Here is a 14,015-nt window from a genome sequence, read left to right on the forward strand (position 1 = left end):
CCTCGTTAATCTTCATCTTGTACGGCAGCGGTCGACTGAATGAGAAACACGCTAACCAACCGGTTACTGGCTATTGACTAAGTGATCTCTCTCATGTTAAGCATTTTCATATTACATATTTTCAAATACTCTCCAGCAGTGAAAATTATCATATTTCTCTCGAAGACATTTTATGTCATCCTTGTATTCTTTCATAAATTTGCTTATAGCTATTTCGCATTCAATATTATATTATTATTGTTCTGTTAATTTTGTTTTTCTATCTTGTATACCCTTTGAATATTACTGGAGTTTTTTCAAAACACCAAACCGTTATTTTAACACCTCAACACGTCTCTCGATCATCAAGTGATCATCTTCAAGAGGAAGATCAAACTAAATATACTTCAATGGTATCCTTATTCATACCATAGATACCTCTTCTAGGTTCATTTGTCTTAAGTGTCTTAAATTAATTTCACAGTATTGCCTTATCTACTAGTCTTAAATTTTACAATAGTAATAGTCAGGTAAATCTGATATAATTAAAATATTATTTTAATACTATTAGGTATTGGTCCACCATCATTATTCATAATATCATTATGTTTTACTTATTTCTACACTCTCATAGGCATCTAGATGCCTGTTGTTGTTAACTTGTCTAATCAATCTTAATAAACTAAAGTCTATGGAATGGTTTTGTTGCAAAATGTGATGGACGACTGCTGATTTTTCAGGTCTTCCATATTTTAAGTGTGCTATGTGTTCCTTATATCTTACTTTAATAGATATTTTTGTCTGTTCATAATATTTTGCATCGCAGTCCTTACATTTAATTTCCTGTAGTGTACACTACAGATCCTTTTAGGAAATCCAAAAGACAAAGTCGAGAATTCGGAAAAGTCTGGAATTTACAAAATCAAATGTAAGGACTGAGATGCAAAATATTATGGACAGAAAAAAGATCTATTAAAATAAGATATAAGGAATACTTAGCACACTTAAAATATGGAAGATCTGAAAAATCAGCAGTCGTCCATCATATTTTGCAACAAAACCATTCTATAGACTTCAGTTCATTAATATTAGTTAGGCAAGTTAACAACAACAGGCATCTAGATGCCTATGAGAGTGTAGAAATAAGTAAACATAATAATATTATGAATAATGATTGTGGACCAATACCTAATAGTATATATAGCTTGTTAAAATAATATTTTAATTATTAGATTTACCTGACTATTACATAAAGATACATTATAAAATTAATTTAAGATACAGGTAGCTAGAAGAGGTATCTATGGCATAAACAAGGATAACATTGTAAGTATATTTAGTTGGATTTTCCTCTTGAAGATGATCACTTGGAAATTTTGTAGTACAAGAAAAAGTTTTTATTTTTTTCCAAGACTCCTATAGCCATCCAAAGGAATCTAAGGCAGTTTTATGAATGTATTCAGATGCTCTTTCCAACTGCATTTTTTGTTCAGGGGCAGCGGACCTCTATCAGAAAATATCATAATACAAAAAAGTTTTTATTTTTTCCAAGTCTCCTACGGCCATTCAAAGAAATGTGAAGTCAGTTTTAAGAATGTTTTCAGATGCCTTTCCCAACAGTATTTTTTGTTCAGTGGCAGCGGACTTCTATCTGGAGATTTCACAGTAGGAGGAAAAGTTTTAATTTTTTTCCAAGTCTCCTACGACCATCCAAAGGAATCTGAAGGCAGTTTTATGAATGTTTTCAGATGCTTTTCCCAACAGTATTTTTTGTTCGGTGGTAGCGGACTTCTATCTGGAGATTTCACAGTAGGAGGAAAAGTTTTTATTTTTTTCCAAGTATTCTACAGCCATCCGAAGGAATCAGAAGGTAATTTTATGTTTGTTTTCAGTTGCTCTTCCCAACGGTATTGTTTGTTCAGTGGCAGCGGATCTCCATCTGGAAATTTTATAATACAAGAAAAAGTTTTTCATTCAAGTCTCCTACGGCCATCCAAAGGAATCTAAAAGCAGTTTCATGAATGTTTTCATATGCCCTTCACAACGTTGTTTTTTGTTCAGTGGCAGCGGATCTGGAAATGTTATAGTACAAGAAACAATTTTAATTTTTTTCAAGTCTCTTTCAGCCATCCATAGGAATCTGTTGAAGACACTGTATATAAGTTTAATATTTTTATTTTGACAGATTAATCACTTGTTTTAAGACAATTCAATATTGAGAATTTACTGTAAGTCAAGTTGAATAAAAGTTGCATTTAAAACGGCATTAACCAGGTTTATTAAACCAAAAAATTTTAACATTGGTCCTATATCTAACTAACGGATTCAAAAAACACTTTATCGTAAGATTTTCACTGCAATTTCTGCAAAGATAATTCGTAGGTTTTATTGAAATGACATCTTACTTAACCCCTTATTAAATAAAAAAATAGAGTTGTAAAATTCCGTAAAAAGAGTGTCCTCGCTTCACACAAAAATGTACGTTGTTCTTGAATCTTCCTGATAACGGAACTATTTCGTTATCGTTTTGGTCACCATGTATCCATGTATATACGAGAGCACAAGTCTATTTATAAAATAAGGATGACTTTGAACTGGTTTCATTTATCCAACTGCCACTTTAGTTTCATAAATAATTTTAATTTGCATGTTTTAGATTTTGATATAGGTATTTAGATACAGCGTGATTCACGGTCGGTGGTTGGTTAGACGTTTCTGAAAAACGCAATGCAGGATTTCCCTGAAAATTTCACATCTTACATTTCCTTACCTGTTCTATCGATCCGAAATATTTTCGGGATTGCGGTGTTGCCACTTCCATCAAAAATTCCTAGCAACTTTTTTTTTATAGAATACCCCGTATATTAACACATTTTTGGAATCGATCTTTTATTATTATTATTTTTGTTATCAATATGCTATACCTATCTCTATCGGTTTTCGAGATAAAAAATAATTTGTTCTAAATATGGACCAAAACAAAGACCTAATTGAACTTGAGTACCTACATCAAGTACTGTCGATTCCTGAAAAGTTGATATTTTGATGATAATTTCGATAAACCCAAAATAATCAATTAACACCAAGAAATCGATTCCATATCATACAGGGCGTGTTAAAATTACTATTATTTCCATTATGCATAGAAGTGGTCAAAAGTTATTTTTTTCAAATGATACCCCTATATATCACTCGATAAATTGAAATATGATGAAGAATGCTTCAAGGTGATATATCATGTCCCTATACCTGAATCATAAAGTTTTCTTAATAAAGTCACTTCTTCTGGAAACATTATTTTTTTAAGAATTTGGTTTTAGGTAGTAGTGGAATTATCAAGTTTGGTTACTTTTATAAGTAACTAGTGGTTGCCCGCGTAGAATTTAGTAGTTGTAGTACTAATTACTACCATGTACATTGGTACATTGGAACAGCAACTGTATCGCTGCTGTTCCAATGTTTTGACGGAATCAGAATCAACGAACTTAGGCGTGCGCAGCGTTATAGAACAGTGCTTTCAAAAAATTGTTCTACAGCGCCATCTTGTGGCGAGTTACAGAAAAATTGATAGCCTGAAAACCTTCTCTATGAAAAAATACTTATACATGTCAAGTTTCATCACGATCGGTTGAGCGATTTAGAAGTTTATCACTTACCAACCAACCAACAAACATCCATTTTTATATATTAGATTTACAAATACCTAGTTATCGACGATGTTTCAAAATATCTTCCAAAATGAATGCAAATAAAGTGATAAAGTGATCAAAAAACATTTATGAAGACTGACTAAGTAAATGCAAAGAGATATTTTCAAATATTAAGAACGACTCTTACCGATTTCCTCGATAATTTGCCTGTAGAGGAATATAGAAATTCATGGTTTCAACTGGACGGAGCGCCAGCTCATTCCACCCGGGAAGTTCAATTTCAATTCATTCACATACCATAATTATCAGAATTCACATGTTATAATTTATAAATGTTATATTCCACTTCAAAAACAAACAACCCACCTAAGAACCTCAATTGCTTGTGTTGTGTTGTTTCCAGGAAAATTTACGAAATGTTTGACGATCGTTGGTTTAGGCGTTTAGGGCCATAGGATTGATCTCTGAGATCACCCGATCTCACGCCACTTGACGTTTTTTATGGGGTGTTTTAAAAGAAAGGGTGTACACTAATCCAATGCCTACCAAAGAAGAACTGCGACGGCGAATATTGCGGTGTATTGAAGATTTGGATCCCCATGAAATTGAAAAAGCAGCCATAATTCGCGTACAAAAGAACATTTAAAAATGTTTAGAATGTAATGGACAACATTTTCAGCATTAATTGTAAAAATGTGATATTTTGTTTAAAATTTTGTTATTTTTAATCATCTTAATTCTGTTATTTTTTGTACTTTCACATGTTGTAGCCCAGAAAACCTTACTTTTTATCTAGAAATGCCTGATTTTTGGTACAGTTGTTCCCTGGAAACTTTGAACCATAGTTAAGGAAATTATTTTGTAACCTACAAACTTCATCTCGTTCGTTGGTGTTAATTGAGGATACATTTGATTGAATATTCTGCAAGTTCTGACACTGATTTGATCACTTTGTTGATGTGTAATAAATCATTTCATAAGAACTTCGTTTGAATAATCGATATTTCATTCATTTTGGAAGATTGTTTGAAACACCGTCGATAACTATTTGTAAATTACTTATAAAAGTAACCAAACTTGATAATTCCACTGTTACCTAAAACCAAATTCTTGAAAAAATAATGTTTCCGGAAGAATTGACTTTATTAAGAAAACTTTATTTGTGTATAGGGACATGATATATTATCTTTCAATTTATCGAGTTATATATAGGGTTTCATTTGAAAAAAATGAACTTTTGACCACTTTTATGCATAATGGAAATAATAGTAATTTTAGCACGCCCTGTATGATTTGGAGTCGATTTCTTGGTGTTAATTATATATTTCGAATTTGTCCAAACTATCATCCAACTATCAGCTTTTCATGGATTGAGAGTACTGATGTACTTTAAGTTCAATTAGATTTATGTTTTGGACCATATTTAGGACAAATAATTTTTCATCTCGAAAATCGAAAGAGATAGGTATAGGACATCATTAACAAAAAAGTATTATAATAAAAGAGCGATTCCAAAAATGTGTTAATATACGAGGTGTTCTATTTAGAAAAATAAAGTTTCTAGGACTTTTTGATAGAAGTGGCAACGCTGCAATACTGATAATATTTTAGGTCGATAGAACAGGTTAGGAAATTTTCAGAAAAATCCTGCGTTGCTTTTACTGTAGAAACTTCTAACCTATCATCGACCGTGAGTTACGCTGTATAGTTCAGATTTGTTTGTATTTGCGATAACGTTTCTACTTTTCATTGTTGTTCAAATTGATCGAAAATTTTGGTTCATATTTTTTCCGGTTATCTGAATCACTAAAAATCTTGCTTCTACATTACCTTTTGCAATTAACTAACATACAGTGCTAACAAAAATATATTTAAATGAAAGACAACACACAAACAAATTTTTTTTAATAGCAAATAAATTTCCTAAAATGCATTAATATTTTGGTAGTAATTTCATATTCATATTTATCAGACCATCAAAATCAGTATAGAATAATATTACAATGAAATAAAAAAAGGAACTGTAAACAAATATATGAGAGATTGTACTAAATAATTAACTAAATTCAAATTATATAAATAAACGTGTATTCATATATGACTACTTGCATCGATCATTTCATCGAGAAATTTTTCCCACGCCTTTTCCCAAAGCTTCAAAGCATTTAATTTCTCGTTGTTTTCCATCGAGCTGTATTTTATAGAATTCAAAGCGAATTGCTTCAAGGTCTCAATACCCGCGGTTCTTGATGTCATCGCCATAAAAACATAATACCAGTCATAACTCAGGCCCGTAGCTTCCCATACAGAAGGATCGTCGTTACAAATAACCACAGGAAATCCTTTAGCCATCAAAGAAACCATCGGATGATTTCGCGGATCTTGGATAAGCATCAACACTTGATTAGAAATTGGACACAATTCAACACACATTTCTTTTTCTTTGGCGATCTTAATTAAAACTGGGTGTTTATCCAGTCCAAAGCCGTGTCCGATCCTTGATGTATTCAGAAGAACAGCGTCGACGAGATTGAGATCAGTATGCCCAAACCAGTTGGTTTCTCCTGCGTGGAAATAAAATTTCAGGTCCTTGCTGGCTTCCATGAGAATTTCGTGAAAATCCAATAAACTTTTTCCTTCTTCCTCATACCCAACGAAATCGAATCCTACTATGAAGTCTGGGAATTTTCGTTTCAGTTCAATCAACTCCTCAAGACCACTCTTGAGAACTTCACTAGTCACTCCTCGATATATAGAATGTATGTAGCGTACCCCGAGAAAATCGGGATGACCCCTTTTGAACTCTTCAACGGTTTCGATGAATGCATTGAAGAAATATTCATTGTCGTACTTGGTACCGTTAAGGTCATACAAGCTCATGAACGTACCTCTAATCTCTGTATACATAACGTTATCTAAGTACAATTCTTTGAGGAGTTGCTGTATATACTCCCGAAAAAAGGGGGAATAGCTTATCAAGTCAAACTCTGTGGTGAATATTTTTTTGAAGTGGCTCCATGCTATATCTGCAGTAGGGTATGTTTCGTGAGGATTTTCTACCACTAAAGAGAGTTGTTTTCTCAACCAATTGTCGAAATTTGGGTCATTTCTTCGGTATTCGGCCAAAGCTTTCCACTGGCACCTTTTGTCCTGGTCAGCGGTACGGAGAACAATGAGTTTGAAAGTTCCATTCAGGTCACACCCGTACACATTTTCTCTGTACGTGAAATTATCCATAATGAAATCTACAGAGACACCTGCGAGTAGGTGTGTGTGTAGGGATGCTCCTTTCGGTATTTTTTTCAATGTAGAAAAAACTTTCGATGAATTTATCTTAGGTTTAGCCTTGAAAAAATGTTGCGAAGGCAGAAAATTGGTGATATTTTCATATCCAAGGGTTAGTTCTGCTAATTTATCTTTCATGATTATTTTATTCACCTGCATTTCTTTTTCAGACATAACAGTGTTGCCTCCGATGAACATGTATTTTTCCATTTTCAAGATTTGATGTCTTTCTTCCATATATTTATCACTTTCACAAACGACACTCTCAGCCATTCTGCACAATATTACTGCTGCGACCGCAACGACAGACAAGTAACTCGAAAATAAAACCATAATTGCTGGAAGTAGTCCGACCGCTACTGAAATTTGTAATACCCACATAGGCCTCTCCATGTTTTCGGGGATTCCCAGAAAATGAATTTTTTGGTAAAAACAATCGATACATTTGAACTACGTAATTATATGGGTTTCGATATTTACTCTTTTTCTGTTAGTAAATATTTGTCAACACAATGATAAAGGAAATCAATATCAGTTTTGTGTTTCTGTACTGTTACGGAATAATCGTATGCATATTTTGGGTTAATAAACTCTCAAATTTCATATGATTAATCAATATCGCGCAATTCTTTTTTGATCAGTTTAAATAGCTTTATCAACAATGCTTATTTTGTATGTGAACTTCAGTCTTTATTCTAAAGGGTACTAGATGAATAAACTGATAATTTTATTTTATTGATATTGGCGTGATAGTAATAAATAATAGGTACCTAGTCATAGTTTTACAGTTAATGAAAACTGGTGACCTTTGTCTTTCTCTAGCCAAAGATATAGGTCGGAGATCAAACTATGACCTGAGGTTGAAATAAATTAAAAATGAATGCTTATTTAAAAAGTATTTGGAATCATATTTTCTGATATACCTAAAACAGTAATGAATATAAAAACAAAAAAATAAAGTATTGAAATGAAAAATGGTGCAAAACCAGTAAAGAACTGTATGTCCATTATACATCTCAATATTCACTGCCTAAGAAACAAAGTTGAATCTATTAACAAAATAGCAAATGAAAAGAAATTCACGGTGTTGATGTTGAGCGAACATTGTCTTAAAGAAGAGGAAGTTGATTTGTACAAACTGGACAATTTTTATTTGGCGTCACATTACAGTAGAAGACAAAAAATTCATGGAGGAGTAGATATTTAGATCAGTGACACTAGTAAATCTGAACCAGTGTACGATTTGGATGAAATCAGTAAAGAACAACACTTTGAAATCTGGGGAAATATTGTTTATGCAAACAAGTATAATCTTCTCTTGTTGACAGTCTATCGTTCACCAAATGGAAATATTAATGTCTTCAAAACCAAATTGAGTAGTGTTTTAGAATTAGTTACTCAGAAATCTATGGATGTCATAGTAGGTGGGGACTTTAACATTAATTTTGGTGTATATAGTAACACCTCTAGAGAGATAATCAATATATTTCAGTCATATGGATATCAATATATCGGATTTCACAAGAGTACAGAAAGGATCAAAAACTGAAACTGACTATATTTTTACCAATTTTTACGTAAATAAAACGTATACAGTGGACTACCTTCTCTCAGACCATAAGGCCCAAACAGTAGAAATCAAATGCGGACGTAGGATAAGAAAAAATCAAACGAAAATAATACGGAACAAAACTTTGAATAACAAAAAACAATTCAAAAATAGATTACAAGAAGAAAATTGGTTTGGTGCATACAATACCTGCAATGCAATGATCTCCAGCCAGATCTTCTTTAATATATTTAATTACCACTTTGACATATGTTTTCCTAGAATAACTGTGAAAGAAAAAACCCTCTACAAAGAACACATCTTGAGTTCAAATCAACAACAGCAACAAATAAAAAATGAAATGGAAATTCTCAATACAATAATAAAATCAGGCAGAATTCATACTGATGAAATTGAGAGGTATAAAAAAAAGTTTGAAAGAGAAGAAACATGAATATGAAGATCTCCTTGTAGAACACAGAAGGATGACAATAAATAGAGAAATTAGGGAATCTAAGAACAAACCTAAAACCTGCTGAAAACATATAAACAAGATCACACGCAAAAAAATGTCAGAGTCATGTGAATATAAATATGCCTTCTCCGACAGATCTCAATAATCATCTTGAGACACAAGCTGACAAGATGCCATATCAAAATTCTATAAAAAAAAGGTATTCACTGAACTCCTCTTGGAATCTAGTATTAGTGTGCAGACTTCTTTCACATTCTACCCAACAAGCGGAAGTGAAGTATATGAAATACTGAAGAATTTAAAGAATTCTTCTGTATCGGATATACAGTGTCACCATTAAAGTGCGCACCATATGAGAAATTTTTTTTTCGAAGACTTTCAATGAAGTTTAACTTCGGCACTTGTAAGTTCTCAAAATTGCTGATGGTGGGCCCACAGTTGAATGTGGTGATCAGTATTCCTTTAAAACTAATGTATGGTGTGGGATACTTAACGACCAAATAATTGGGCCATTTTTCTTTAGGGAAAATTTATTATCCGTCGGTTATCTCAACCTTTTAAATAATGAGGTTAGTGAAGTTTTAGATAATATGCCTTTAAATATTAAATACGACCTATGGTATCAGCTTGATGGCGCATCAATACATCACATTTGTTGGAGGGACTGTGAAACAGTCCCTCCAACAAATGTAACTGGGAACATTATTGGCCACCTAGATCACCGAACTTGACGCCTTTAGACTTTTTCTTGTGGGGTTACCTGAAACAAAAAGTGTACGGAAGTAGACCATTCACTGACATACAACATCTGGAAAATATCATTCGCGAGTGCTGTGCAAATATAAATCCCCGATTTATTAAAAATGCAGTTACAGATATCAGTAGAAGGACCATAATTTGTATTGAACGAGGAGGACGGCATACTGAAATGTAGGCTATAAGTGTTTGACAACCTCATTTAGATCAATGAGTAATTTTTTGTACCCATTTGTATTTTCTATAATATTATTGTTGTTTAAAATTTATAATAATAATAATAATAGTTCTATCGAAATTATTTGCATTTTTTTAGTTGCCTCTGCTTTTTCGAAATCAAAGGTTTGTTTAAGAAAATAGCCAAGTGATTGAAACTTTGCACCAGTCATGTTAAAATTTTTATAGCAAATTTTTAATTTCTCTCTAAAAATGTCTCCATGATGAGTTTGTTATGTATACATGTATTGATTAACCGAACTTGTCTTTTAAAATAAAAGGGATATCTGTCAAAAATAAGCAAAACGTTAACTTTATCCTAGTTGCATAAAATTTGGCATATGGCTATAAAATTGTCATAGACACAACTTTTTCAAGTAACTTTTTGTTAAATTCGATCTAGAAATGCACTTTTTCAATTTTTTTCAAAAAAAAGTTGAATTCGACAAATACTGAACTGCAATGGGTCGCAGTTGGCCGCATCATTTTTAGTTAAATTTAAAGCACAAACAAGTGCCGAAGTTAAACTTCATTGAAACTTTTCGAAAAAAAAGTTTCCCATATGGTGCGCACTTTAATGGTGACACTGTATATGAACATAATACAGTGATATACAGGGTGTAACTTAATAAGTGTAAAACATTCAAGGAGGTGATTCCTCATCGAAAAAAAAAATAGGATCTTTCATATAAAGAAATTTCATTGGAGCATCCCTTGTTAAACAGTCCCTCAAAGGGGTTACATAAAATTTGTATAACAATTTTTTTCACAAGCAGTAAAAAAGTTACAATATTGAAATTAACCTGACATTTTGTACTACCAAAAAGACACTTAGCCAAAAATTTATTTGGTTTACCCTATGGTTGTAAGGGGTGGAAAACGCAACCCCTAAAATTTATTTCCAATGTAACTTTTTGTCTTATCATTTGTTTACCATTTAAAAATTTATTTCCGATAACCTGTTTCATTCTGAACAAAAAATGTCTTTTAGGGTTTTTGCCCAAAATAAACCAGTTCGCAGCAAAACATCATTTTAGGAATAACTACAGAGTTATTCCTAAATACGAAAATACGAAACTAATCTATCTAGTAGGTCGCTATTAGCGATAGTGACAATTAAATTGGTATGACGCTGTCAGTTTGTGAATTTTCGAAATTAAATTAACACTAATTGTGTGTTGTGTTGTTCTGTTCTTAATTTGTTACTTTAATTATTCACTTGTTACTAAAATGGCATACACAAATGACGAAATGGCTGATATGCATTACGTTTACGGTCTGTCGCAAGGGAATGGGTTAGAAGCTTCTAGAAGATATGCTGAAATGTATTCTCAACGACAGCATCCTTCACATAGAATATTTGCTTGACTTCATCAACAATTACGAGAATATGGTTCATTCGACAAAAGAACGCAGGATTGTGGTCGCCATCGAGAAGTACGAACACCACAGCTTGAGGAAGCAGTGCTTAATTTGATTGAATAACAACCTACTGCCAGTACTAGAAAGATTGCTTTCCAGCTAAATGTTGATCATATGACGGTATTTTGAATTTTAAAGGAACAACTCTTATACCCTTACTATCTGCAACGAGTACAGGCACTGTTACCGCGAGACTTTTCGAACCGTCTTGAATTTTGCAATTGGATACTGGAAATGATTAGAAGAAATTATGACTTTCTGAAGACGATAGAATTCACAGACGAATATAGTATTCCTCGGGACAAGATTATTATTTTCATAATTACCACATATGGGCTGATGAAAACCCTCCCGCTATTGTCGAAACAACATGTGGCTCGGAGTCGTTTAAGAGAAGTGCATCCAATACTACTGGAGGAAGTTCCTTTGGGCGTCAGAAGGGATATGTTTTTTATGCATGATTGGGCTCCCGCCCATTTTAGTCAAGTAGCACGTCAGCATTTAACTGAAACATATGCAAATCAGTGGATAGGTCGAGGAGGACCAAAGAACTGGCTCGCTCGATCTCCGGATCTCAATCCCCTCGATTTCTCTATTTGGGGCCATTTACAGCATTTGGTTTATCGTACTCCTGTTCGCGATGTAGAGGACTTAAGAAATTGCATCTTCGATGCGTGCAGGGTAATCAGAGAGACTCCAGGAATATTTGAGCGAATACGTGGCTCAATGTGCCGACGTCTAGACGCATGCGTAATGTCTGAAGGTAGACATATTGAACATTTACTATCTCAGATGTAATTCTACTAATGAATAATAGACAGTTTTAGCTGCAGTTAGTCCTGGTTCGTTAGAAGTTATTTTCACAGCATAACATCCAGATGAAAGTTTTTTGTTAAGAGATAGTATGTGGTCCTCAAATTTCAATTTATTATCCATTAATAACCCAAGAAATTTGTTGCATGACGTGTTCTCAATCACATTCGAATTCGAAGCTATAGAGGAATATTATCAATAATGCAATTAAAGGATAAAACTTTCGTTTTTGAGACATTGAAAGCTAATAAATTTGCCTTACGCCAATCTGAAAGTTTGGAAATATCAGAGCAAATTGCATTATATAGATAATTTGTGTTGGTATTGCGCCATAATATTATAGTGTCGTCGGCGAATAAAGTAAATTCACCCTCTATATCAATGGTAGTCAAGTCATTGATATAGAGAAGAAATAACAGGGTAGGACCCAGTACTGATCCTTGTGGTACTATGTTAGATATGTCAGAAACATCAGATACTGTTGTATATTTAATCCTTTGACTTCTACCCGATAGATAAGATTTAAACCATTTATGAGTATATTACCCTCAATAACATAGAGATAAAGTTTCCTGAGCAGAATTTCGTGACACAGTCAAATGCTTTAGAGAAATCGCAAAAGACTCCTGCTGTAATATCCCGTCTATTAATATTACTATACACTTCATATAAAAATGAAAATATGGCATCATGAGTAATTTTGTTTGACTGAAATCCAAATTGTTTGGAGCTTATTATATTACCGAAGTTCAAATGTTCTGTTAAACGTATTTTTACCAGTTTTTCAATAATTTTTGCCAACGACAGAATAAGAGAAATTGGGCGGTAGTTTCGAAGATTTTGTAGATCACTACCTTTGTAAAGAGGGATTACGATCGAAGTTTTTAAGAACGAGGGAAATGAACCCGTTAGAAATGAATGATTGATTGCCTTCGCCAGGGCATTTAGAGCAGTAGCAGGAAGATTTTCAAAGATTTTCATGAATAATTCGTCATTACCAAATGTCGATTTATTTTTAAATGAAGCGATTATCGCCTGTTATTCGCAAACATTAGTAGGGTGTAAAATTAGTTTCTCGCAAGAAATTACATTGCGTAATTTCTCAAGGGGATCATAAGGTGCGTCAGATTTATTGGTTAAAGTGGCGGCTATTGAACAATAATATTTGTTAAGTTCATCTATGGGTATTGGTATTTCTGCTCGTTTATTTTTACACTTTCCTCGAAATTCATTTATAATAGACCAAGTCTCTTTAGCTATATTACATGCTTGGGTAATCCTTTTTTGATAAAAATCTTTTTTTTTTATTTTTGGGATTACTATTACAATCGTAAGAAGTCAAAAGGTAGTTACTAGAATCGCATCCAGACCATTATTACAATTTGGTGCCATCGTCATGTTTTAGATGTTATCTTGACTAATAACTGATGTCAAACTAGACACGGGGGCCAATAACAAAAAAAAAAAGGAAAAAAACCTGTTAAAACTTGTCATACAACAGAATAGTCATGGTGGAAAAGTGGAACAAACTCCGGCTACAGTAGAATAATTCAACCACTAGGCTCTCTTACCACGTGATCCGCCGAGATGCCGGGGACCTTCAACATGAGATTCCTATCCAACGCGTTCAGTGCTGTAGTATCGAAGGATTTGACGGTACCACGGACATCGGATTAGTTAGTTAGGTAGTTAGTTTAGTCGCTGTTGTTATTATTGTTTTTAGTTTTTGTAGTTGGTTATGAGTAATTTACCACAAAATATTCTATAATAACCTTAAATTTCGTTTTCATATGAGTGCACGCCTATGGTAAAAGAACGAAATTGGCTCCTCACTTCGTTTCGAGGTCACCGAGAACTTTGTGAATTTATG

At 33.2% G+C, this 14,015-nt stretch overlaps 1 protein-coding gene across 1 annotated transcript; it reads right to left on the reverse strand.

Annotated features, from left to right (window-relative positions):
• Nucleotides 1–5,517: 5,517 nt before the first annotated feature.
• Nucleotides 5,518–7,318, reverse strand: LOC111516093 (adenosine deaminase 2). The gene has a single exon (XM_023172273.2). The coding sequence runs from the start codon at nucleotides 7,305–7,307 to the stop codon at nucleotides 5,721–5,723; it is 1,587 nt and encodes a 528-aa protein (XP_023028041.2). The 5' UTR covers nucleotides 7,308–7,318; the 3' UTR covers nucleotides 5,518–5,720.
• Between the last annotated feature and the right edge of the window lie 6,697 nt (nucleotides 7,319–14,015).

This window comes from Leptinotarsa decemlineata, unplaced genomic scaffold (assembly GCF_025532065.1).
Source record: "Leptinotarsa decemlineata unplaced genomic scaffold, Ldec_3_MD MMD2_tig00000251_RagTag_RagTag, whole genome shotgun sequence".
Lineage (NCBI taxonomy): Eukaryota > Metazoa > Arthropoda > Insecta > Coleoptera > Chrysomelidae > Leptinotarsa > Leptinotarsa decemlineata.

Bases quoted from the DNA above. Each gene is read 5' to 3' on its own strand.
- LOC111516093 (XM_023172273.2), bottom strand. From the start codon at position 7,307: ATGGAGAGGCCTATGTGGGTATTACAAATTTCAGTAGCGGTCGGACTA.